The following is a 23,212-nucleotide window of genomic DNA, read 5'->3' on the forward strand; positions in this document are numbered from 1 at the left end:
GAGGGTAGTGGGATCATGACGAGACCAAAAGAGAGACAACAAGTTAGTGTACGGACAAACAGCCGGGTCAAACTCCACCCGAACAACCTCACAGTGATTGGTAGATCCGGTGCAAACCAAATTGTAATTAGGATTATCCGCGTGGCCTTGCGAGTAGCCCACTTCCGTTTTCACGACACCCTCCAGTCGCTGAAAGGCTAGCTCAACACCCCAAAAACAACCCGCCCCGAACTGAGCCAATTCGTGACCAGGGTTGTTTGGTTGATCCGTATCCGGATCCAGTGCCGGGGGGTTATGGGAAGACATTTTTTTCTTTTCTTGTGTGGTGTAGGAGGAAGAAGGAGACGGGCTTTGTAGACTAGAGAGAGAAGGCCTGCAAATCAAAAGTCAACTCGTGGGTCAATTTACAATTTTCTCCTTGGGATATCTTGAATTTACATTTTTGCTAAGATAAGTCATAAGAAACATTGCTTGTGTTTAGATCCACTAAATTAGAACATGCCTCAATTTCTGTTCTTTTTTTTTTTTTTTTGGTCTATACTCCTATGCACACCACATAAAATTGTGTCGTATCAGTACCATTCTTCAAGCTTTCGGGTATAACATATGGTCTTATGTTAATGAATGGAAAATTACATTACACATGGAAATGTAATATCAAAACATGTAGTGTTTTATTATATAAAATTATAAGTGTTATATCTTTACAATATTATCGGAACAACCTTACATATCTGGTCATCTACGTTATTTGTGTATTTACTTTCACCCTAAATTTGTCATCGGGTATTATAAATTTATAGAAAAATATACATATTTTATGTACTTCGTATTGTCCATCAATCTTTCTCATGAGAGCTTGTGTGGCTTTGGCTATTGTTAAGGGAGCTAAAACAATATGTGGAATAAAAGGTGACAATGTATTGTGATCTAGCTAAGAATCCTATGTTTCATATACGTTACGTTCAAAACACATTGAAGTTCATTATCACATCATAAGAAAGAAGGTACTAAAGGGAGAAATCGATTTGGTGCATATTGATACTCATAGACAAGTGGCGGATACGTTGACTAAGAGTTTGCCTCGACCACAGCCGGTGGAATTTTACAAGTATATGAATGTGGAAACAGATAATATTGAGAGGGAGTGTTGTATAATATCAATATTATCAAGGGTGATACGGTTTTGATCTCAAGTAGGGATGACAATAGGTCGGGTTTGGGACGGATTTAAGCAATCTCAATCTCAACCCTAAACTCGGTTAGATAAGCTTGTCCCAAACACGTCCTAAAACCTGTTGGTTATCTAGCGAGTAAATACCCATTGGGTATCGAGTATGTCCACGGGTTTCGAGTAAACCCGTTAATCTAAAAAATTACTTGTTAGGTATACCCGACGCAAAACCTATCGGGTATCTATCGGGCAAACTACTAATTAGTAGTTACATTTAGTATTATGAGAATCAAAATGTATCAAATAACTACAATGTATACGGAATAAAATACCTATATGCATAAAAAGGGATGTATCATATATATACATATTTGAAAGTATATAAGAAATTATATTGAGTATACAATCGGGTAAACGGGCTCACTTTATCGGGTAATCGAGTCGGATAAACGGATATATCACCAAATCCCAAACCCGCGAAAAAATAAAAGCTAGTCCCAAACCCGATTAACCGACCCCAAACCCGTCCCAAAAGTGTCGGGATTCAGGTTTACCCGTCGAATTCGGGTTTAATTGCCATCCTTAATCTTAAGGAGAGGAAGGAGGATATCTTTAGAAGGATAACAGGTGTTTCACAAATATCAAACTTTATTTTTCAATGGCAATTGGAAATTGGAAATTGGAAATTATTATCTTATATTAAATCACAAACATTGTGAATAGTAATCTAAACTTTTTTAATTAAAATCACAAACCTTGTGAACAGTTATTTAACCGATAGTTAATAATATATATATATATATATATAAATCACAAACATTGTGAATAGTAATTTAAACTTTTTAAATTAAAATCACAAACTTTGTGAACAGTGATTTAACCGATAGTTAATAATAATAATTATCTATATTATCTATATTATCTATATATTAAATTTGTGAATAGTAATTTAAAATTTTTTTTAATTAAAATCACAAACCTTGTGAACAGTGATTTAACCATTAATTAATTAATTAATTATTATTATTATTATTATTATTATAATCGATATATTAAATCACAAACATTGTGAATAGTAATTTAAACTTTTTTAATTAAATCACAAACCTTGTAATTAGTGATTTAACCGATAATTAATAATAATAATAATAATAATAATAATAATAATAATAAAAATAGACCTTATTAAAGATGAAAATGTTATATGAGAACCTTATTAAAGATGAAAATGTTATATGAGATTTAGTGAAATATTTTATTAGTATAGATACAATTATCTTTTGCTTACCGTCTTTAACAACCAATAACTTAGGTGTTTGTAGGCATTCTTATACTTTTCTTTAACAACCTAATAGTTTACATCCAAGCAAACTATAGATTAAATGAAAACGATGGGACGGGAACTCATATTTACCCACTATAATTTTGTATATACGTGCAACAATATTATTATATGTTTGGTCTTTGTTGTTTGTTACCCACTATAAGTTTGTATATACGTGCAACATTATTATTACATGTTTGGTCTTCGTTGTTTGAAAAACGTTTCTATCACTATCATACAATTACAAAGAATTGACTTTTACTTGACAAAGCAAATCTCTACAATTAAAAGTTTAAGACGCAATTAAGGGGAGGCTGGTCCCACAAAAAGACAAAACATGAGTAGTTGAATTCAATATCCTCTATGGGAGCTAAAAAAAGTAAATTATAAAAATCGTCTTTTATGTTCACATTAGATTGTAAAGTGTGTACTTTGTCTTCAAAAAAAAAAAAAAAACGTACTCGATGTTTGCAAACTCTTGCACGTTACGTCCTTTATCCCTGGCACAGTTAGTTTTTATGGTTAAATCTGACAAAATGGACCCCACATAATCATACTAATAAAATAAGACCTCCATAGCAAGTGTTGGTGTAGTAATGTCTATCGCCTCCGTCAATACGAGTCGTAGCAGAAACAGATTGTTATAATTAGATAGAAAAGACAAGGTGGCAATATTGTAATTAATGAGAAATCTCATTAAAGCCTTGGCCTATAAATAGGAGGCTTATGCCTTAGATTAAAGACTTTTGGCATTTGGAGCTTTGGAGATCTAGATCTAGAGAGAGAAAGTCTAGAGAGAGAAAGTGCTCCAAAGTGATTCAAGGTGCTGTACGTTATCAAATTTTCTATAGAATCACAGTTATATTACGTCTCGTGTGTTCGGTCACGTTCGTGTACGGATTCCGCACGTCACACGTTCGGTTCGCAATCGTTTCGGAGTCAAAACCTGTCCTAACAAGTGGTATCAGAGCAGGAGCTCGATTGCACAGATCTATCACACAGATTCGTACAGGATTTTACCAGATTCAGATCCGAATTCATCTAGATTTGTTAAAATTTCTACATCTTTTCATCTCTTTCACGTTTTCAACAGAAAATTGCAAAATTAAACAAGATTTTACGGTCCAAATTAGCTGATTTTTTGATATGTTGTGCGAAAATACCTGATCTATAACCTTACAAAGTTTCAAATCTTAATTCAAAGCCGTTTAGGAGAAATCTAAGATTTTTGGTCTGAAATCATGCCAGTTCGTACGTATTGATTCCAGTTCGTTTGAAAAGTGTTACCAGTTCGTACGAAGTGTTTGAAAAGGGTCAAATCGTTTGAAAATATTATTCAGCTCGCACGAGCTGATTTAGTTGGTCAGATCGTTTTGTATCATTCAATTCAGTTCGTACGGATTGTCAACATTTCTAGCTCACACGGTTTGAAATAAGTTCAATTCGCACGATTTGGTTTTAGACCAGGTCGTTTGATAATCAGAACCAGTTCGCACGGTTTAGCAAATAGGTCATCAGATTTTTTGAAACAACTCAGTTCGTATGGACTGAATGTCACCAGGTCGTTTGAGTTAGTGTCAAGTCGTTTGAAAGTTCGCACGGTTTGACAATTTGAACTTCAGTTCGCACAGAATATTCACCAGTTCGAGTACAAGTCTGATTCAGTTAATTGATAAGTGTTTAAATTGATTGTGTTTGTTTGTTTGTTTGTTTGTATTCAGGTAATTCAAAGGTGTTGTGATTCGAGCTGATTCGAGGAGTTAGCATCATGGCTGAAGAGTTCTACAACACGTTCTACAACGCGTTTACATCCGAATCGTCTAAGACATCAACCGTCACACCGAAATCAATAACAAAAACAATCAATGATAACATAAAACATGATAACTTCTATGAAACTTATTCGAAACCACCTAAGCTTGAGAATATAGAGGATTATACTTGGTGGAAAGAAAGATTCCTAAACTAGACCAAGGCATATGCTCACGAGAGCTGGTTCTGCTTAGAGTTTGGATACAGTCAACCGATCAATGACAAGAAAGTAGAGATCCATCTCAATGATCTTACCGATGAAGACAAACGGAAATTCTCATATGAGCAGAAGATGATCGCTTTGATTCAACAATCTATCCGAGATGATATATTTTCTTTGTTAAATCATGATGGGTCATCAAAATCGGTTTGGGAAGCGTTAAGGGTTAAAGCCGAAGGGGGTAAACAAATCAAGAAAAACAAAATAGCTTTACTAAAAAGGAATTTGATTTGTTTGATAGTTTGAAAGGAGAGACAGTGAGGCAAATGATTGAACGTTTTTGTCATCTAAAAATTGAGCTTGATATGTTTGGGATAGTCAAAACACGTGAGGAAATAATTGATAAAATCATAGAAGCGTTACCACGAGCTGATCAAAGGCAAACGTTTGTGTTTATCTTGAAAAATGATGTTTTATATGATTCAATTACTCTTGATGTTTTGATAGAAAAGATAGAAAGTCATGAGCTTGAGCTACAAAAGCAAAGCAAGATGAGCGGTTCTTCGCGTTATCAGAATGTCGGTCTTTATTACAAAGGTAGCACACCTTCGGTGAAAGTTGGTGAATCACCAAAGACTGGATTCAACACTGAAAAGTCAAAAGAACCACAGAAAAGCTCATCAAGCTACAATCCAGGATATCATTCATCTTCTTCAAAAGCAAGTCCTGAAGAATCTGAAGAAGTTCTCTGCAACATTGCTCTGAAATTAAAAAAAATTCTCCGGCTATGAGCATCAATGCAGCAAAACAACAAATGAGTTTTCTGGCATCTGTGTTAGAGTCATACGAAGGTCTAGTGTCTGGGAAAATAGGAAACTCAGAACTGACAAAGGAAGACTACGACCAGATCAACCCAGCAGAAATGGAACTCATTGACATAAGCTGGTGTTTAGCAAGTTGCATTCGAAGAGCTCAGAGATATATGAAGATTACTGGGAAGCAGTCAATAGGTGGTCCGTCAACAAAGCTGGGATCTGATAAAGCCAAGGTGACCTGCTTCAGATGTAAGCAAAAAGGTCATTTCAAAAGAGAATGCAAAAATTCTGAGGTTGACGAAACTGAGACACCTTTCAATGATGATTATTACCGAAAAGCGATCTACCACCGTAGCAAAGAAGAGCCGAAACTGATTGAAAATAATCCCAAAGAGAAGTCAAGAGCTTGTGCTGTAATCCATGATGACGAAGGGTATGGTTGGAGTGAGATTCTTCCAGAAGAAGATCGTGTTGATGATCGATTCACAACTCATGGTAGAACTATATCAAAGAGCAAACATCATGCTTTAGTTGCTGAAATCAAGGAGAAAACCAGAGAAGAAATTTTGAGTGAGAAAACCGAAAGAGAAAGATTCTTTGCAGGATGCAGGATGCAGGTTTGAGAAAATGCAAGAAGAATACGAAGATGCAAAGTACTGTGGAAGATACGACAAGAAGAAAGATTGCTATGTCAATAGAAATGGTGATCCTGTCGTTCACAAAAAAGAAGTGGTTTTCAATGATGTTCGCAGTAATTCCTCTGTCCGGCGAATACTATTCGAATGTTGCGAAAGATAAAACAGCTTATCTGAAAAAGCTTGACAAGATAATTCGTGACGTGATGACCGCGAGTTTGAGAAAGAGGGATGAAGAAAGAATGAAGAAGAATGTTGATGAGATGGTGAACGATTTGAAGAAAGTTGCTGAAGAAATCAAAGTTGAAGCTGTTAAAGTTGAGGATGTGAAGATAGACGAGGAAGAGAAGGTGATAAAAGAAGTTGTGAAAGAAGCTGTTACTAAAAAACAGCAGGTTGTTGAAGAAGAAAGAAGAAGAAGTAGTAAAAAATGAGAGTTTGGAAGTTGCTGGTGATGTTGGTGATGATGCTGGTGTTGATAAAGAAGGAAAGAAGAAAGATGTTGATCAGACTGATGCAGCAGAAAACACCAAAGTGCCAATCACTGAGGTAAATTCTAATTCTGAAATCTTAATCAAAATCGTTGAACAGTGCAAGAAATGCATGGAACCATGCAGTACTTGTACTGAAAAAGACGAAAAATTCAAAACAAGAGATCTTGAATTCAATAAAATCGAAGAAGTTTTCAAAAATAAATGCAAAGAGATGTTAGAAAACGAAAAAGTTTTGAAAGATAATGATGAAAAACTTTCTCAAAAATGTAAAAATTTAGAAAAAGAAAATGAAAATTTAAAAGAAAAGGTTTCAAAAATGACAGAAGAATGTTTACAAAAAGAAAATGCTTTTCAAGAAATGAAAAAGGAATACGATTCAATAAAATTGGCATACACATTACAAAAGAGTCATATGAAAATGTGAAAAGTCAAATGAAACTTGTTCAATCCAGATTGAAATACTGTTCTGAAACAATTGATACGCTTAAGCGACAGTATTCAATAAAGCAACAAGTTGTCAATTCTTACATTGAGGATGTTGCTAAGCTAAAGCGTCCCAGCTGATTTAGAACAGGATAACAACAAGTTACATAGTTATCATGCATCATCATATGAGCTTGAAAGAATTTTCAATCTAAAACCAGATGGTAAAGATTCTGAGCAAAACAAGAAAGGTATTGGCTCAGAGTTTTATCAAGTTCCACCACCGGAAAAGTTCGCATTTTATGATGATGAGAAGGTCGAAAAAGCTTTCAACATGGTCGATCAATTGCCAGATAACATTGACGTAACCTATTCCAAATCTGATGATTCAAGTGATTCAGAGGTGGTAGGTAAGGTCGTTGAAAGTGTGTTGAAAGAAAAGTCGGTTGAAACAGGTAAATCTGAATCACAGGATGAAAATGAAGGTAGTTTTCATGAAGAATATCTGAAAAACTCAAAATCTGAGAAAAAATTGAATGATGATTATAAAGGATTAGTTTATACCATGATTGGATCGGACAAATTATTCTTAGATATTGTATTCCCGATTCAGAATGTGATTTCAGAAAAGATTGACAAAGTTTTCAAAATGGTTGAGATTGAAAAATCTGAAATTCCAAAGTTTGCTGGAAAAGATCATAAAACTTTTTATAACAAACCTGGTTTCAAGAAGAAAAACATGAAGGCTGGTTTGGGTTATAAAAAGAAACAAAATTGGAAACGAAATGAAATTCCAAATTATCAACAAAAGATGAACTTTGTTCACGGAATAAGTTCAGAAGAAGAGAAAGAACTCCAATTTAGACGACAGTTTAATGAAGAGTTTTATGCTCAGAAAACGCAACAACAACAGGTGAAAGATGTTTCAAAGAGAACATGTTTCAAATGCGATCAAACAGGACATCTTGCTCGCAAGTGTCCAAATCTGAAACCTGTTGATATTGAGAAAAAGAAATCTGATGATGTTGAGATACATAAATCTGAGGATGTGAAACAAAGGTCAACCAGATTTGATTCAAAACAAACTTGGAGGTACAACACAAACAAGTTTGCTTCGAATCAAACTTGGAAATCAAACTCGAATAGGTTCAATTCTAGACAGACCTGGAATTCTCACACACCCAGATTTAGAACAACACAAAGTTGGAAAACAACTGTCGATGCAACAAAACCAAACGAGTTTTGGAAACCAACTGTTGTTCAAAATCAAAATGTTCAAAAAGAGTCACATTTTTACAAACAAGGTACTCCTAAAGGTCAAACAAGTGACAGTTAAGAAACAAGTGACTTCGGTAGATGATGCTAAAATTGAAAAAGTCTTTGTACAAAATGACAAAGATTTTTCGAAGTTGAATGAAGCATATTGTGTTGAAATGCCTAAGGTCAAACAGACCTGGGCTAAATTGTTCAAGTAATTCAATTGTTGAATGTGCAGGTGCTTCTGAAGAAATCTGAATCTCATCAAGAGGAGTGTCGGAGCAGCCTGGCACCAGAAGAGAAGGCTGCTGGTCCCTACAATGGTTGAAACTGGGAGTTTGATTTCTGTATATAAATAAACAATATTTCAAAAACCCTAAAAATTGAAAAATTTAAAAACCAAAAATATGTTTTTATTTTGTCAAAAAATTAAAAAAATCAAAAATATGTTTGTTTTTAATTTTGTAAAAAAATCTAAAATTCAAAAAATTTGTTAAGGGAATATGCCGAAACCCTCACGGCGGAACAAACATGATTAATTTCACAAGATTGAAAAACGGTTTTCAAACTATAAAAAATCAATGTGTTGTAAATCATGGGGGTACATTATATTTTCTGCAAAGCAGAGCATGAAAAGCAGAAAATGGATGGCGAGACAAAGCTATCAGTATCGGTTTATCAAATTTTCTTTTAATGGTTTTGGATTTTAGGGGGAGTAAAAATTTTGAAAATACAAAAACATTAGAAAATTTGAAAAAGCCAAAAACATGATAAATTTCAAAATGAGTGTTGTGTAAAAAGAGGAAATGATAGTACATCAGTAGACAATCACAGTACACTAAAGAAATGGAATGTTTAAATGTGATAAACGGTCTCAGTGATGATATGACAGTAGGTTTTTACACTCTTAGTAGATTGTTTTCGAGATATAAACCTAAATATCAATACTTTACTTATCTCGTGGGGAACATCTCTCGGATATATGGGTAACCCCCGAAATCTTGTTTGAGAGATTGCCTGATTCTGAGATACTAGGGTCTTTATACTGTTTGATATCTGGGGTATTATACCTGGTCTTCTAATTTTGCGGAAGCAATGGCCTAGACCTCGTATAATACTTTATGCGCTTTAAAAGCTTACCCTCTGCACAAAAATTGAGAAAATATCGAAAGATATGAATCAATTGCAGTTGAAGAAAAGATTCCCTAAAGGGAACACACCTAAAGTCGAGCCTTCATCTCTTTGACTGAACGGAAGTTCATACCTGAGCTCTCAAGGTCTCGCACTAACCCAGAGAACAGATATCAGATTGGTATACTCACCTGTAAGACTGAATCTAGGGAATTTTGATACGGGAGTATATTCTGAGGTGGGACACGTGAATAAGTTTAAGTTCTTAAAACACTCATCTCGTATCTTGAATCAATTGAACTTTGTGTGAAAATTTAAGTGGATAAGTATACTGACAATCTAAGTGAATCGTTTAGAACTAAAGTATTTAAAGCTCAACGGTACTAGTGATTTGTCATAAACTGATATGATCCTCTGACACGAACTCAAACAAAAATATTGACTGTAAATATGTTTGTAAATATTTCTTTACTGCTTTATGTTTCAGAAAAATACAAAAAGATTTTGATTTTTGCTTTATTTTTGACAACTGATGTCTGGGATGCTGAGTTTCAAAATCTAGTATGCTGATTATGTTTCTGAAAATAAATCAAGTTCATTAATGTGGAACTTGTAGTTTTAAAATCAAAAATCAAAAACAGTTTGTAATATCTCCAAGGTCATTAAGTTGGACTTGGATGATTAACTATGAGGGATTTGGATGCTCATATTGTTAAAATCTGTAAAAGAGCCAGTTTCCGATCTTGTTTGCTAAAACTGCCAAATCTATGAAGATTGTTGATAGGGGAAGTGAATCAGGGATATATTCATATTATTATATCTTAAAGCCAGGATCTTGATTTAGAAAGTTGAATAGAGCCAGGTTACGATTTCTGGAAAATTGAAATTGCTTTCATTGTCAAAATATTTTAGCATATGTTGAGAAAGCCAGGACATTAATCCTGGATGTTCAAATAGTTGTTACTTATGAATGTTTGAGAATTGTAGATGTTGTACCAGACTACGATCCCGACAGCCGAGTCTAAGGGGGAGTCTGAAGACGAGCTCAACGCAAGAGGAAGCGTGGATTCAAAGAGCCATGTAACTATCCCAGAAGAGCTTGTATACGGAACGCAAGGTGTCGATCTCAAAAGCACGGAAGCTTGATGAAAGGGGGAGCCTGAAGAAAAAAGTCTACAGAAAGGGGGAGCTGAAGCTGAAGACAGATCCACGGGGATTCTGTTCAAGCAAGAGGGAGTCTACGTTGATGAAAACGTGTTAAAGCTTCAAAAAGACTCAAAGAGAGAGAGTAAGACAAGATGCTACTCATTGACTATGGCAATATCCAAGGGGGAGTCTGTTGGTGCAGTAATGTCTATCGCCTCCGTCAATATGAGTCGTAGCAAAAACAGTTTAATTCAAGCTTTATATTGTTATAATTAGATAGAAAAGACAAGGTGGCAATATTGTTATTAATGAGAAATCTCATTAAAGCCTTGGCCTATAAATAGGAGGCTTATGCCTTAGATTAGAGACTTTTGGCATTTGGAGCTTTGGAGATCTAGATCTAGAGAAAGAAAGTCTAGAGAGAGAAAGTGCTCCAAAGTGATTCAAGGTGCTGTACGTTATCAGATTTTCTATAGAATCACAGTTATATTACGTCTCGTGTGTTCGGTCACGTTCGTGTACGGATTCCGCACGTCACACGTTCGGTTCGCAATCGTTTCAGAGTCAAAACCGGTCCTAACAGCAAGGAGCTATAGAACCCAACTCATAGCAAGACAGCAACGTCGCACAACATACAAGCAAAATAATACAAACTAGAATGGAATTTCTAATCTTCTCCATTCACTCCAGGATACTTCTGTACTCTTTATACTGAATAGTATCCAATCGAATGATGCTTCTTTTATCTCTTCGACCAGTTTCTATATTAAGATCGTCTTTCGTTAAAACTTCCCCATTCTGATAGTCCCATAAACTCCACATTGTTAATGGGAACACCGTACGAATGACCTTCTTTCGCGTCATTGATATTCCCAGCCCATTTACTCTATGCAGGATACCTTCAACCAATTCGTGTCTTTGCTCTACCGGAATTTTAAGCCACATACACACCTACTGCCATACAATGTCAGCAACTGGGCACTGGACTAGAACATGATCTGCTATTTCATCTGTGGTATCACAAGGTTTACATGCTTTATTTTTTTATTGGAAGGCCTCTATTTGCTAAAGCCATCATCGTGGGGATTTTCCTATCCAATGCTCTCCACGACAAAATATTCGTCTTTGGAGTTGCCAACCTATTCACCAAAATTCTTTTGCTAGTCGGTTCATATCTAACTGTCTTGCTAGATCCTTACCATTTTGACCGAAAAACGGGATCCATAATTTCGTTCCATCGCCATGAGTCGCCTCTCTCGGTTAAGATCTAATGAGAAAGAAGACTATTTATTCTTTCCATTTATGCCTTCTCTTCCCCATTATCAGGTGCTCTAGTCTAACCCGATTTCCATATTACATCGCCTTGGCGTACTTTGTAATAATCTATCATTGATGCTCGTTTATTCCTAGCTAACTGATATACCAGTGGAAACTGGTTCCTTAATGGTCCATCCTTTGTCACGAATCCACCCAAAATAAGGTTTTGTCACCCATACCCACCTTGCTAATCCTTGCTAATGAGGCTAGACTAAAAAACCACCCTATGGTTACTAAAATCCTTTTCCACCCCTGCAATATCTTTCCATACATTTGAACTAGATGTTTTAACTAGAATTGATGATACCACTTTAGAGTTGTGGTGAATAGAATTGACCACCTTAACCCATGATTGGTTTGGATCCAATTTCAGTCATCACCACCATTTCAATATTAGAGCCAAGTTTAATTCTGAAATACTCCATACACCAAGGCCTCCAAAATTCTTGAAAGAGACAATCTTTTCCTAGTTGACCCACTAGAATTTGTTATTCAAACCATAACAACCCCATCAAAATTTCCTTCTAATGTCCTCCCATTTTTTTTATAACTAAAATGAGAGCTTTATATAAGGATAAGAAATAATCAGGAAGGCAACCTAGTACCAACTTTACCAACGTAAGTCTACCCACAAATGAGAGAAGTCTTGCCTTCCAATGTGATAGTATTCTATTGAAAGTATCCATCTCCTTGATATTCACCAAATTACATATGTTTTATCCCCCATTTTACCCCCATTTTACACGTTTTTGGCCGTAAAACCGAGAATCGGATACTTAATCGAGTTTATTTTTGTTTACAGGCCTAAAACAACGTGCCAAACAAGAAGATGATGAAAACGAGGATTTTCCAGGCGAAACGGCTGAGCTGCGAAGATTCTGTGGAAAAATCTGACCTGGGCGAGTGGCACGGTAGTGCGTCTGGCGGCACTCCCATGTGGATCCGACAACAGGGCTCGTCTCGGCGATGCACAGCTAGTGCAATAAGTAGTGCAAGGCAATCTCGGAAACGCACGACCGTGCAACTGGAGGCACTCCCGTGCGGATTTGATGACTAGCACCAACCCGGAGATGCACCACCAGTGCAGATGCTCGTGCCAGCTACTACTCGGAAATGCACGTTTGTGTGACTCAGGGCACGCCCGTACCAATACAAACACCGGTCATGACTTGCTGATGTCACACAGTATGGTGAAAAGTCCAATAAAGTGCACGACCGGGCACTTTAATCGCACGACCGTGCGATCTGAAAAAGTTATAAAAAACAAAAGGCAGCATTCATTTCGCAACTCTAGACTTTTGGGAGCTCATCAGGCGATTTTACAGGCTCTGTAGGCTCTTGCTTTCACCCGGATTCAAGCCCCATTGTACCGATTAGCTCCGTTACTATCCGGATTTTCAATCTTGTGCTTGTTTATGGTTTGATTCTTGAATCTTTCCATGTTTTTGTTCATGTTTTAAGCATTTAGGTTGATGATTATGTATTATTGTAAGCCTAAGGGCAAAAACACTAGTATCCCTTGCTTAATAACAACCATTAGTATGTTAATTATGTTTGTAATGACACTTTGAAGCATTTTCTATGTTAATCCTTGATGATTAGTTTGCAACCTTGTTTATTGATGTTGATTTCTTGATTATAGTTAATTATATTGGATGACTAGTATGTGGTTAGTTAAGATATTTGCAAGAAGAAGCTTAATTAATCATGTATTAGTAGACTTTGAACTTGTTTAACTAGTTTAACTTGTTTAAAATGTGTGCACCATGATACTAGAAATGGTTAATGGTTTAATAAGGGGTAATTAATGTTAATCAAGAAAGCTTTCCCTCACGTAAGGACCTTAACGGGTTAAATGGTGTTGTTACGAATTCTTGACGTAAGTTGTTAACTTGGTTAGTAGTTTAGGCCAAAATTGCTTACTTGGTGAATTTATGTTCAAGATTTGTAAAATGAACTCGGTTGTGATTTAATCTAGTTTATGCTTGTCTCAGTGGTTACATTGTGTTTATCGGTGTCACTTTCCTTGATTAAGTGAGGTTAGAAAACTCTTAACGGATGACTAACCTATCTTTAGGGGATTTTCATAGACATTTGTCATTTGAGCATTAAAGAACAATTTTAGGTGGTTAAAGTGTGTTTATCGTTTTAGCTTTCCAAAGAATTGTCATGTTAGGATTCCTGAAAAGGATACTAATTGTCTTGAAAATGGAAAATTGACCAAGTGTTTTAAGTGACAAAACCGACTTAGTTCACATACTTTGGTTGTGCATAAAGCAAGGCTATATATTTATTTTCTTATTTGGAGTCTTTTATGTTTGTTAAAGTTTATGTTTAAGTCTTATTTTTAGTTAAAACAAATCACTCACTTATCTTTCTACCGGTAATTTAATGACAAAGGTTTAGTATTATTTCTCCGCCCACGTCCTTGGATCGACACTTGGTTCTTACCGATACTTTACTACATGTATGACGGGCTACACTTGCCCTTTTGTGTGTGTTTTAATGTTGAAGTATAAATCATTTTTATAAACTTAAAACCGAATCGTGTGTAAAATTCATTGTAAGAACATGTATATACGCGCACACGTCAAGTTTTTTGCGCCGTTGCCGGGGACGTGGCGAGCTTTAGGAACGACCCGAGTCATTATTTTATCGGTGTACATACTTGTGAATATTTTCTTGATTATTTATTTGTTAATATTTCTTGTTTTTAATTTAATTTATTCGTTTTCAAGTTTATTTTAAACACTTGTAAAAATTTATTTCATTTATTTGTTCGAATTTGGACTAATTATTCCTTTATTCTTTGAATTTTCGGCTCTGAAAAATTATTTCACACTAGCCGATTTTATTATTCTTATTGTTTTGATTTTTATAAAATTCCGGGCCCATTTTTGATTTTTTATAAAATTTTCAGCCCATTTAAACAGAAATTCTGTTTTATTTCAGCAAAAAAAAACAGCTCTATTTTAATAATATAATATTCACGTCGGTCAATTTTTTGTTTGCAGGTTGATGTCCTCAACCCCCGCTCCCGACGCTGTTGAGCCTTAAGACGAACCCGAGCGTGATCTGAGGAGACGTCTTCGTGAGAGATCCCGAGCGGTTGCGCTGCAACTCGCAGCTGGTGACGAGCCGGTGGTACGGGCTGAAGCCGAGGGCTCAGGGGACGTAGGAAACATAATCATGGCGGACGACGAGCGACCACTGAATGAGTCGAATCAGCCCGGAGGAACAGGCCTGGAGCCAAGCATTATTCGACCTACGATAAACGCACCTACTTTTGAAATTAAATCTAGTATTATAAATATGGTGCAGAATTCGGTGCAGTTTGACGGACGCGAGCATGAGGATCCCGGACGACATATCGCTGCTTTTCTCGAAGTATGTTCGACGTTCAAGATTAGGGATGTTTCGGAGGACGCTGTTTGGTTGCGGTTGTTTCATTCTCGCTGCGTGACAAAGCTAGGGCTTGGCTTATGTCACTTCCTGCAGGGTCCATCAGGACCTGGAATGAGCTGGCGGAGCTATTTATGCAGAAATATTTCCCGCCTGAGAAAACAACCAAGCTAAGGAACCGGATTGTGACTTTTCGCCAAGATGAAGGAGAGTCGTTGCACGTAGCATGGGAGCGATTTAAGGATTTGTTACTTGATGTTCCACATCATGGCTTCTCCAAAAGACAGTTGTTTTTGACGTTTTACCAAGGGCTTAATTATGACACGCAGGAGAGATTAGATGTAAATGCAGGAGGCGATCTGGGAACGAAGACGACAAATGAAGCCTATGCTATCATCGAAAAAGCTGCGTTAAAGTCTAGCTCGCGTCGAGACGGTGAGAGAGGCCGGACATCATCATCACGCCCAGGAGTACATGTTGTGGACGACTACACAACCATCACTGCACAGATCTCTCAGCGCTTTCGGAAAAGTTTGATAAGTCCCAGATGGCTGCACATGCTAGTTCCGGATGTGACCAGTGCGGAGTGTCACACGAGCTTGGTGCATGCTTTCAAGGGGTTATGTATGAGGGCCAAGAAGAAGTGGATTTCGTCAGCAACTAGGTGAGGCCGCAGAACAACCCTTACAGCAATACATACAACCCCGGATGGAGGAATCACCCAAACTTTGGGTGGCGAGCAAATGTGGGTAACCAGAACCCATTAGGATTTGCCCAGTGGGCTCCAGCATCGCAGCAGGCTCATGGTCAGCAATTCCAACCTTACAACTAACCTTTCCAGCCACGTTCATACTCGTATCAGAATCAGGGCGCCGGGAGTAGCTCCCAGCAGCAAGCCCCTCAGTCAAGTTCTAACCTGGAAGAAATGATGGCTCAACTCCTTAGCAGCTCCACGAGTGCAAATCAATTAGCTGAAAAACGATATCAACAAAGCGAAGATCGTTTTCTGGCTCACGAAGGAGAAATGCGGAGTCAAAAAGCCTCGATTCAGAATATCGAGAACCAGGTTTGACAGCTGGCTAAGATGATGTCGGAGAGACCCCCAGGTAGTCTTCCAGGCAACATGGAGCCAAATCCGCGCGGGCATGTAAATGCTGTCATGACCAGGAGTGGCAAGACGACCGGACCCAACATATCGGACTCACCACCGATCACTAAAGCGGTCCCGACTGATACACCGGATGAGGTGCAAGCCAGGCGAGTCCCAGCAAGTACAACACAAGTCTAGGAGCCAGTCAAATAGTACACTCCTCAAGTTCCATACCCGGGCCGGCTGAAGAAACAGAAAAATGAAGAACAGTACGGTAAGTTCCTTGAAATGTTTAAACAACTGCACATAAACATACCGTTTGTGGAAGCTTTAGCCCAGATGCCGAAGTATGCGAAGTTCTTAAAGGACATCCTCTCGAATAAGCAGAAGCTCGAGGATATGTCCTATGTGGTGATGAACGAAAGCTGCTCTGCCATTCTTCAAAATCGTCTGCCCACGAAGATGGGAGATCCAGGCAGTTTCACGCTTCCTTGCCTGATTGGAAATATGTCTGTTAGCCATGCATTGGCTGATTTGGGAGTGAGTATCAACCTTATGCCCTATAAGGTTTTTACAAAGTTGGATCTAGGTGAGCCGTCGCCTACACGGATGAGCATTCGACTAGCTGATCGTTCTATCAAGTATCCACGTGGGTTTGTTGAGAATATGCTTGTTAAGATTGACTAGTTTGTGTTTCCCGTGGACTTTGTTATCCTGGATATGGATGAGGACTCTAGGGTGCCTTTGATTCTCGGACGTCCATTCTTGAATACCGCCCGGACCATTGTAGACGTAGCTGCAGGCCAGATTACACTCCGAGTGAATGATGAGCATGTGACCTTTGACATCAAGCGGTCGATGCAGCACCCGCAGAGTCAGGATGATGCGCTCTACTATGTTGACATCTTCGACACTTATGTGAGCACACATTTCCAGGGCACGATTGAGGAGATTGATTCGGACGCACATCTGTTGTGTGGGGACCTAGATGGCATTATGCAGAAGGGCCACGATTTCGAGCAGCCAGTCTATCAGATTGGTGATAATGGTTCCCAGAGTCCGGATCGATTTACAGAGATTGATCGTGAGGATGAAGAAAAGTCGAAGCCATCGGTTGAAAATTCCCCATCCTTGGAGCTTAAGGAGCTTCCGCCCCATTTGGAGTACACATTTCTAGACGAGGAGCGCCGTCTGCCGGTTATTATCTCATCATCTTTGACGGACGAGGAAAAGAGCAGACTTCTCAGTGTTTTACGACTTCATAAGAAAGCAATCACTTGGAAGATAATGGATATCAAAGGAATCAACCCCTCCTTATGTACTCATAAAATTCTCATGGAGGAACATTACAAGCCGTGTGCACAGCCACAGAGACGACTGAACCCAAATATGCAAGAAGTTGTCATAAAGGAGGTGGTAAAATTGCTGGATGCAGGTTTGATCTACCCCATATCCGACTCAGTTTGGGTTAGTCCTGTTCAGGTAGTGCCCAAAAAGGGAGGCATGACTGCAGTTACAAATGATAGGAATGAGCTTATTCCAGCCCGGACGGTCACAGGATGGCGTGTTTGCATCGACTATCGCAAACTAAATGATGCCACCCGCAAGGACCACTTCCCGCTTTCATTCATCGACCAGATGTTGGAACGTCTGTCGGGGAAGTCTTATTACTGTTTTCTGGATGGGTTTTCTAGCTACTTTCAGATTCCTATTGCTCCTGAGGATCAGGAGAAGACTACCTTCACATGCCCCTTTGGCACATTCGCCTACCGGCGTATGCCTTTCGGGTTGTGTAATGCACCGGCTACCTTCCAGCGATGCATGGTTGCGATTTTTCATAACATGATCGAGGATTCTATGGAAGTGTTCATGGATGACTTTTCAGTATTTGGAGATTCCTTCGATCAGTGTCTAGAAAATTTGAAGAAAATGTTGAAGAGGTGCGAAGAAACGAATCTTGTCCTAAACTGGGAAAAATGCCACTTCATGATGAGAGAGGGCATAGTTCTGGGACATAAGATTTCGATAGCTGGTATGGAGGTCGACCCAGCTAAAGTTGATATCATTTCACGACTTCCACCTCCCACCTCTGTGAGAGCGATACGGAGCTTCCTCGGTCATGCAGGGTTCTATAGGCGATTCATAAAGGATTTTTCGAAGATCGCCAGGCCCATGACCCGTCTGTTGGAGAAAGACGCTCCGTTTATCTTTGGAGATGATTGCTTGAAGGCTTTTGACCTTCTCAAGCAAAAGTTGATTGAGGCCCCTATTTTAGTCGCGCCTGACTAGAGTTTGCCATTTGAAATTTTGTGCGACGCGAGCGATTTCGCTATAGGGGCCGTTCTGGGACAAAGGAAGGAAAAGCACTTTCACCCGATCTATTATGCGAGCAAGACTCTTCATGACGCACAGGAGAATTATACCACGACAGAAAAAGAGCTCTTGGAGGTTGTTTTCGCATTTGACAAATTTAGATCGTATTTGGTGCTTTCAAAAACAATTGTGTATACTGATCACGCAGCCATCAGATATCTTTTCAGCAAGCAGGACGCCAATCCGCGTTTCATCAGATGGATCTTATTGCTGCAGGAGTTTGATATCGAAATTCAGGACAAAAAAAGTTCGTTGAATATAGCGGCTGACCATCTCTCTCGATTGGAGCATGGAGACATCAAGGACACGCGTTGGGATTCCATAAATGACAATTTCCCTCACGAGTCATTGATGAGTGTTGAGGTATGCGATGAGTCGCCATGGTTCGCCGACTTTGCAAACTATCTTGCTTGCGGGATTCTGATTAAGGATTGACTCACCAACAAAAGAGAAAATTCTTTACAGACGTCAAGCACTACATTTGGGATGACCCTTTCTTGTTTAGGGTTGGTGCTGATCAAGTGATTAAGAGATGTGTTTCAGGAAAGGAGGCGACCGACATTCTGCGCCACTGTCACGAGGGAGCAATCGGAGTTCACCATGGAGCCAATTTCACCGCTAAGAAGGTGCTTGATTCAGGGTTTTATTGGCCGACAATATTTCGTGATGCGCAGAAATGGGCCAATGCTTGCCAGAGGGCAGCAAATATATCGGCACGCGACGAAATGCCTTAAAATTGGATACAAGTATGTGAAGTCTTTGATATCTGGGGGATAGACTTCATGGGACCATTTCCCCCCTCGCGAGGAAACAAATATATCCTGGCTGCTGTTGATTATGTATCGAAGTGGGCTGAAACACAGGCTTTGCCCACCAATGATGCCAGGGTAGTCGTGAGGTTTCTGAAGAGTTTGTTTGCCCGGTTTGGTGCACCAAAGGCACTGATCAGTGACAGAGGGTCCCACTTTGCAACACTCAGCTGGAGAGAGCTCTGTCCCGTTATGGTGTGCATCACCGTTTATCCACGCCCTATCATCCACAAACAAGTGGGCAAGTGGAGGTGATGAATCGAAGGTTGAAAAGAATCCTTGAGCGGTTGGTGGGTGCAAACCGCAAGGATTGGTCAGACAAACTGGATGAAGCACTTTGGGCTTTCCGTACGGCGTACAGATGCCTATTGGGACTACTCCCTTTAGGCTTGTTTACGGAAAGGCATGCCATTTACCTATGGAGCTGGAACACAAGGCGATGTGGGCTCTAAAAACTACAAATCTGGACCTAAAAACCGGAGGTGAAGCCCGGTTCCTTTATATTCACGAATTAGAAGAGCTACGACAACACGCCTATGAAAACTTCGTGTTATACAAAGAACGCACCAAGAGATTGCATGATAAACGCTTGAAGGACCGTAAACAATTCCAAGCGGGAGATCTTGTCCTACTCTACAACTCGAGGTTGCGTCTATTTCCAGGAAAGCTGCATTCGCGTTGGACGGGTCCGTATACGCTAAAGGAGGTATTTCCGTATGGGACTGTCGCAATTGAGAACGTGGACGGCGTAATTTTCAAGGTAATTGGGCATCGCTTAAAGCTCTACGTTGTCGGGCCGATTGAGTCGGCGGTGGAGGTTATCGAACTCCACACCCCGCATACATCATAAGTGTGGGGAGGAGAGTCTACGCTACTAACTTGAGGATCAAAAATGTAGAAAGAGCGTCTTTGGCGCTTTAGGGGTAAAATTGTCCATTCTTTTGTTTTTGTCGTTTTTTCGTATTTTTGGTGTGTTTGGTAGTTTTCATAGGACCGTACAGTTTTTAATCATGCCGGATGAAGGATCTATGTTAGAATAATGTTAACAGTTAGTGTATTGCAAAAAATGGCGGAAAATGGTCGAAACGGCAGCTGAAACTGGTTTCTGCAGTAAACAAGCTGTTCTGCAGATATGGCACGACCGTGCCATCTTTCGCACGCCCGTGCGGTTTCGGGCCAGCACCCCGAGTCGCACCCACCATGCATTCCGAGAACAAGGTGCCAGGATCAGCTTTCGTCGGGGACGCACGACCGTGCGTCGGGTCGCACGACCGTGCGAATGGCCAGAGGCAGGTTTGTCCAAGCACTATATAAAGCCCTTATCTGCACCCCATTCTCACAGTTCGCGAACCCTAACTGCACCATCGTGTCTGGCCGACTTCTCCTCCAAAATCCCACCATTTTTTGCACGATTTCTCAGATCCTTCAAGCACGGTATGTATTTCTCTTCGATTTTCAGTTTCAATCTTATTCTAGGGCTAGATTTTCCAGATTTCTTCAAGGCTTTTTAGGGTTCCCTTCTGTAACACCTCGAATTTTTGTGTCCAATGATGTGTTAACACGTGTCATTTGATTACACGTGGCATCTATAATAAATAAAAGGACTAATTTTGACAAACCTTGAAAGTATAGAATTCAAGGGTTATAAATGTCAACAAGGGTAAATATACTGTATAGTAACCCTAAATAATGCTTAAACCTTCAAACGAATAAATCATAAATCATACGGAAGCGAAACGCGGAAGAAAGTGAGAGATTACGAACTACAGGGGTTAACTGTGTCAACATGTTTAAATTATACCTCTGAGTGACCCTTTAACATTCCCAAGGCTTCGTAACAGTATTATACGCTCACTAGAATATACTGTATAAATTCCGCGAAGTTCCGTCTTAAAACGAAAGAGTTATACTCAAATTCGTATGAGAAGGGTTAAAAGCGTCAATAACAGAAATTAAGGCTTTCTGAATAATTAATAAATAAACCGGGGACTTAATAGCGCGGGTAAATAACACGAGGCCCCTATCGGTAAATAACCGAGGGCCAAACCGCAAAGTTACCCCTTCAAACCCGAAAGGTCAGGTAAATCATTACGAAAGATTTCGTTATTAATTACCAGGATTTCGTAATCATTTCAAAAGATTTTAAAAATCTGAAAAACAGGCCCTACGCGACCCGCATTGCATGTTGGGTTAAGTTGAGGCGGGCCGCGAGCCTCCTCTTTTACTCGTCTGGTATTTAGATCCCAGGCGGCCCGCATTATAATCGCATGGAACTCCCATGCGGGCCGCATTAGACGCCCATATGCAGAATAGTTGTAACTACTTGCCTTTTGGAGCATTTGAACGACCAAACATCAATCAATGAGGCATGGGTGCCCCCTACTCGACCCATAACACTTAGGGACACCTGCCCATCATCCATGATCAGTTGTAGCATGAGTTGTGATGATCTAAAAGCCTTTTGAGCACTATAAATAGCAATGTTGTGGTTACAACATTCACACAACTCAAACAACTCATCTACTGATCATTCTAAGCTCTCAAGTCCTTTTCTCTGCTCTATAAGCAAGAACACACTTCTGTAAGTCGTTCACAACCTTTTTGGTCATACATTTCCATAGTTATAGCTCATAAACGTAACCGTCGTAACTAACGGTTGTCATTACAATAACTTGCAAATGGTTCAGTCTTATGACGAATCAAAAGTGGTTATGAGATGGTATTTATGTGGGTAATAAACCTCTAAAAAGGTTCCCCCTGATCACCACTCTAACTATGTCAAATATCGAGTCAAACGTGCGGTTAAAAAGTCAACAGAAAGCTATTTTAGCGATTTATGCATAATCTGTAATGTATATGTTATGGAACCTGTTTTGACAATCATAAAACATGATAATAAGTATATAAACTTGTTTGCGCTCGTTTGAATCGACCATTTGCTATATTGAACCGGTTCGGAGCCGAATGTCGCAAAAGTTTGACTGCGGTTATGGCTACGGTTCGGTAAATACCGAATATGCCCTTTTTGGCCAAAACATGAGTTCTACAAGGTCTTTTGACCCGATTCCAGTTGCTACTGGTTTTAAATAATAAATAAAGTATTTTAAGCTTTATAAGCTGTTCGGGAAACTCAGATTTCCTGTAGAACTCGAAAAGCCCTTTTAAAGTCTTTAAAATGACCGAAAAGCCCCTACGGGGCATAATACTAACTTAAACTCGTTACGGGCGCCACGGAAGGTATCCTACTGATACCACAACCCATTTAAGGCATATTGACTTAGGAAATAAGCGTACGACTCTCATGGTTAACCGTTTCGCCTATTGCGCGCACGGTTCGGCTTATGAAACTAGTTTTCATAATTTAGCCGATACGGGTCAAATAATATCATTTGAACCCCAAAATCCAGAGTGTGAACCATTAACCCATATAAAACAAGTCTCTGAACTTGTTGGGACAGAATCACACTCCATTCTCGGTTTTCGCCTTTCACGCGATTAAACCATATCTATATATATATATCGGAACCAACCGGTCTAGGCTATGGCCATTATAACGACCCGTTAGGATTCTAAGAGGTTAATTAAAACCTTCGTTCCAGATTAGGAGCCCCAGTAAAAGCTATCGGTGATTTAATCCAAATTAAGGAAATATACTTGCAAAGGTAAATACTTTAACTTATTTCCCCTATATGGGCTTGGGTTACGGTATATTAATACCGCTTGATTGAGCATTATATAATTCCATCGCTTAGGTGGTTAATTGATTAAATATGATCGGCTCATTTAAACAGTTTTGTTGCTTATAAGCCTTTGGGGGGTTTAATGACCGTTGTCCCGGATATCCTTGGCA

General features: G+C 39.0%; 3 protein-coding genes and 1 non-coding gene across 4 annotated transcripts in view; 2 read left to right on the forward strand and 2 right to left on the reverse strand.

The window, feature by feature from the left end:
* LOC110915554 (peptide methionine sulfoxide reductase) overlaps nucleotides 1-447 on the reverse strand; it is a 1,128-nt gene extending 681 nt beyond the window's left edge. The window contains exon 1 of the mRNA XM_022160272.2: nucleotides 1-447. This exon is cut by the window's left edge and continues 9 nt beyond it. Within this exon, the coding sequence (XP_022015964.1) occupies nucleotides 1-306 (306 nt within the window). The 5' untranslated portion in view covers nucleotides 307-447.
* Nucleotides 448-15,257: 14,810 nt separating this feature from the next.
* Nucleotides 15,258-15,364, reverse strand: LOC118488622. Its single transcript, XR_004885166.1, has one exon. It is a non-coding gene; the product is annotated as a small nucleolar RNA R71 (small nucleolar RNA).
* Nucleotides 15,365-16,519: 1,155 nt separating this feature from the next.
* Nucleotides 16,520-16,867, forward strand: LOC110917229. The gene has a single exon (XM_022161820.1). The coding sequence runs from the start codon at nucleotides 16,520-16,522 to the stop codon at nucleotides 16,865-16,867; it is 348 nt and encodes a 115-aa protein (XP_022017512.1).
* A 2,913-nt stretch (nucleotides 16,868-19,780) lies between these two features.
* On the forward strand, nucleotides 19,781-20,212 carry LOC110917232. The gene has a single exon (XM_022161823.1). The coding sequence runs from the start codon at nucleotides 19,781-19,783 to the stop codon at nucleotides 20,210-20,212; it is 432 nt and encodes a 143-aa protein (XP_022017515.1).
* The last annotated feature ends 3,000 nt before the right edge of the window (nucleotides 20,213-23,212 follow it).

This window comes from Helianthus annuus, chromosome 16 (genome assembly GCF_002127325.2).
Source record: "Helianthus annuus cultivar XRQ/B chromosome 16, HanXRQr2.0-SUNRISE, whole genome shotgun sequence".
Classification (NCBI taxonomy): Eukaryota; Viridiplantae; Streptophyta; class Magnoliopsida; order Asterales; family Asteraceae; genus Helianthus; species Helianthus annuus.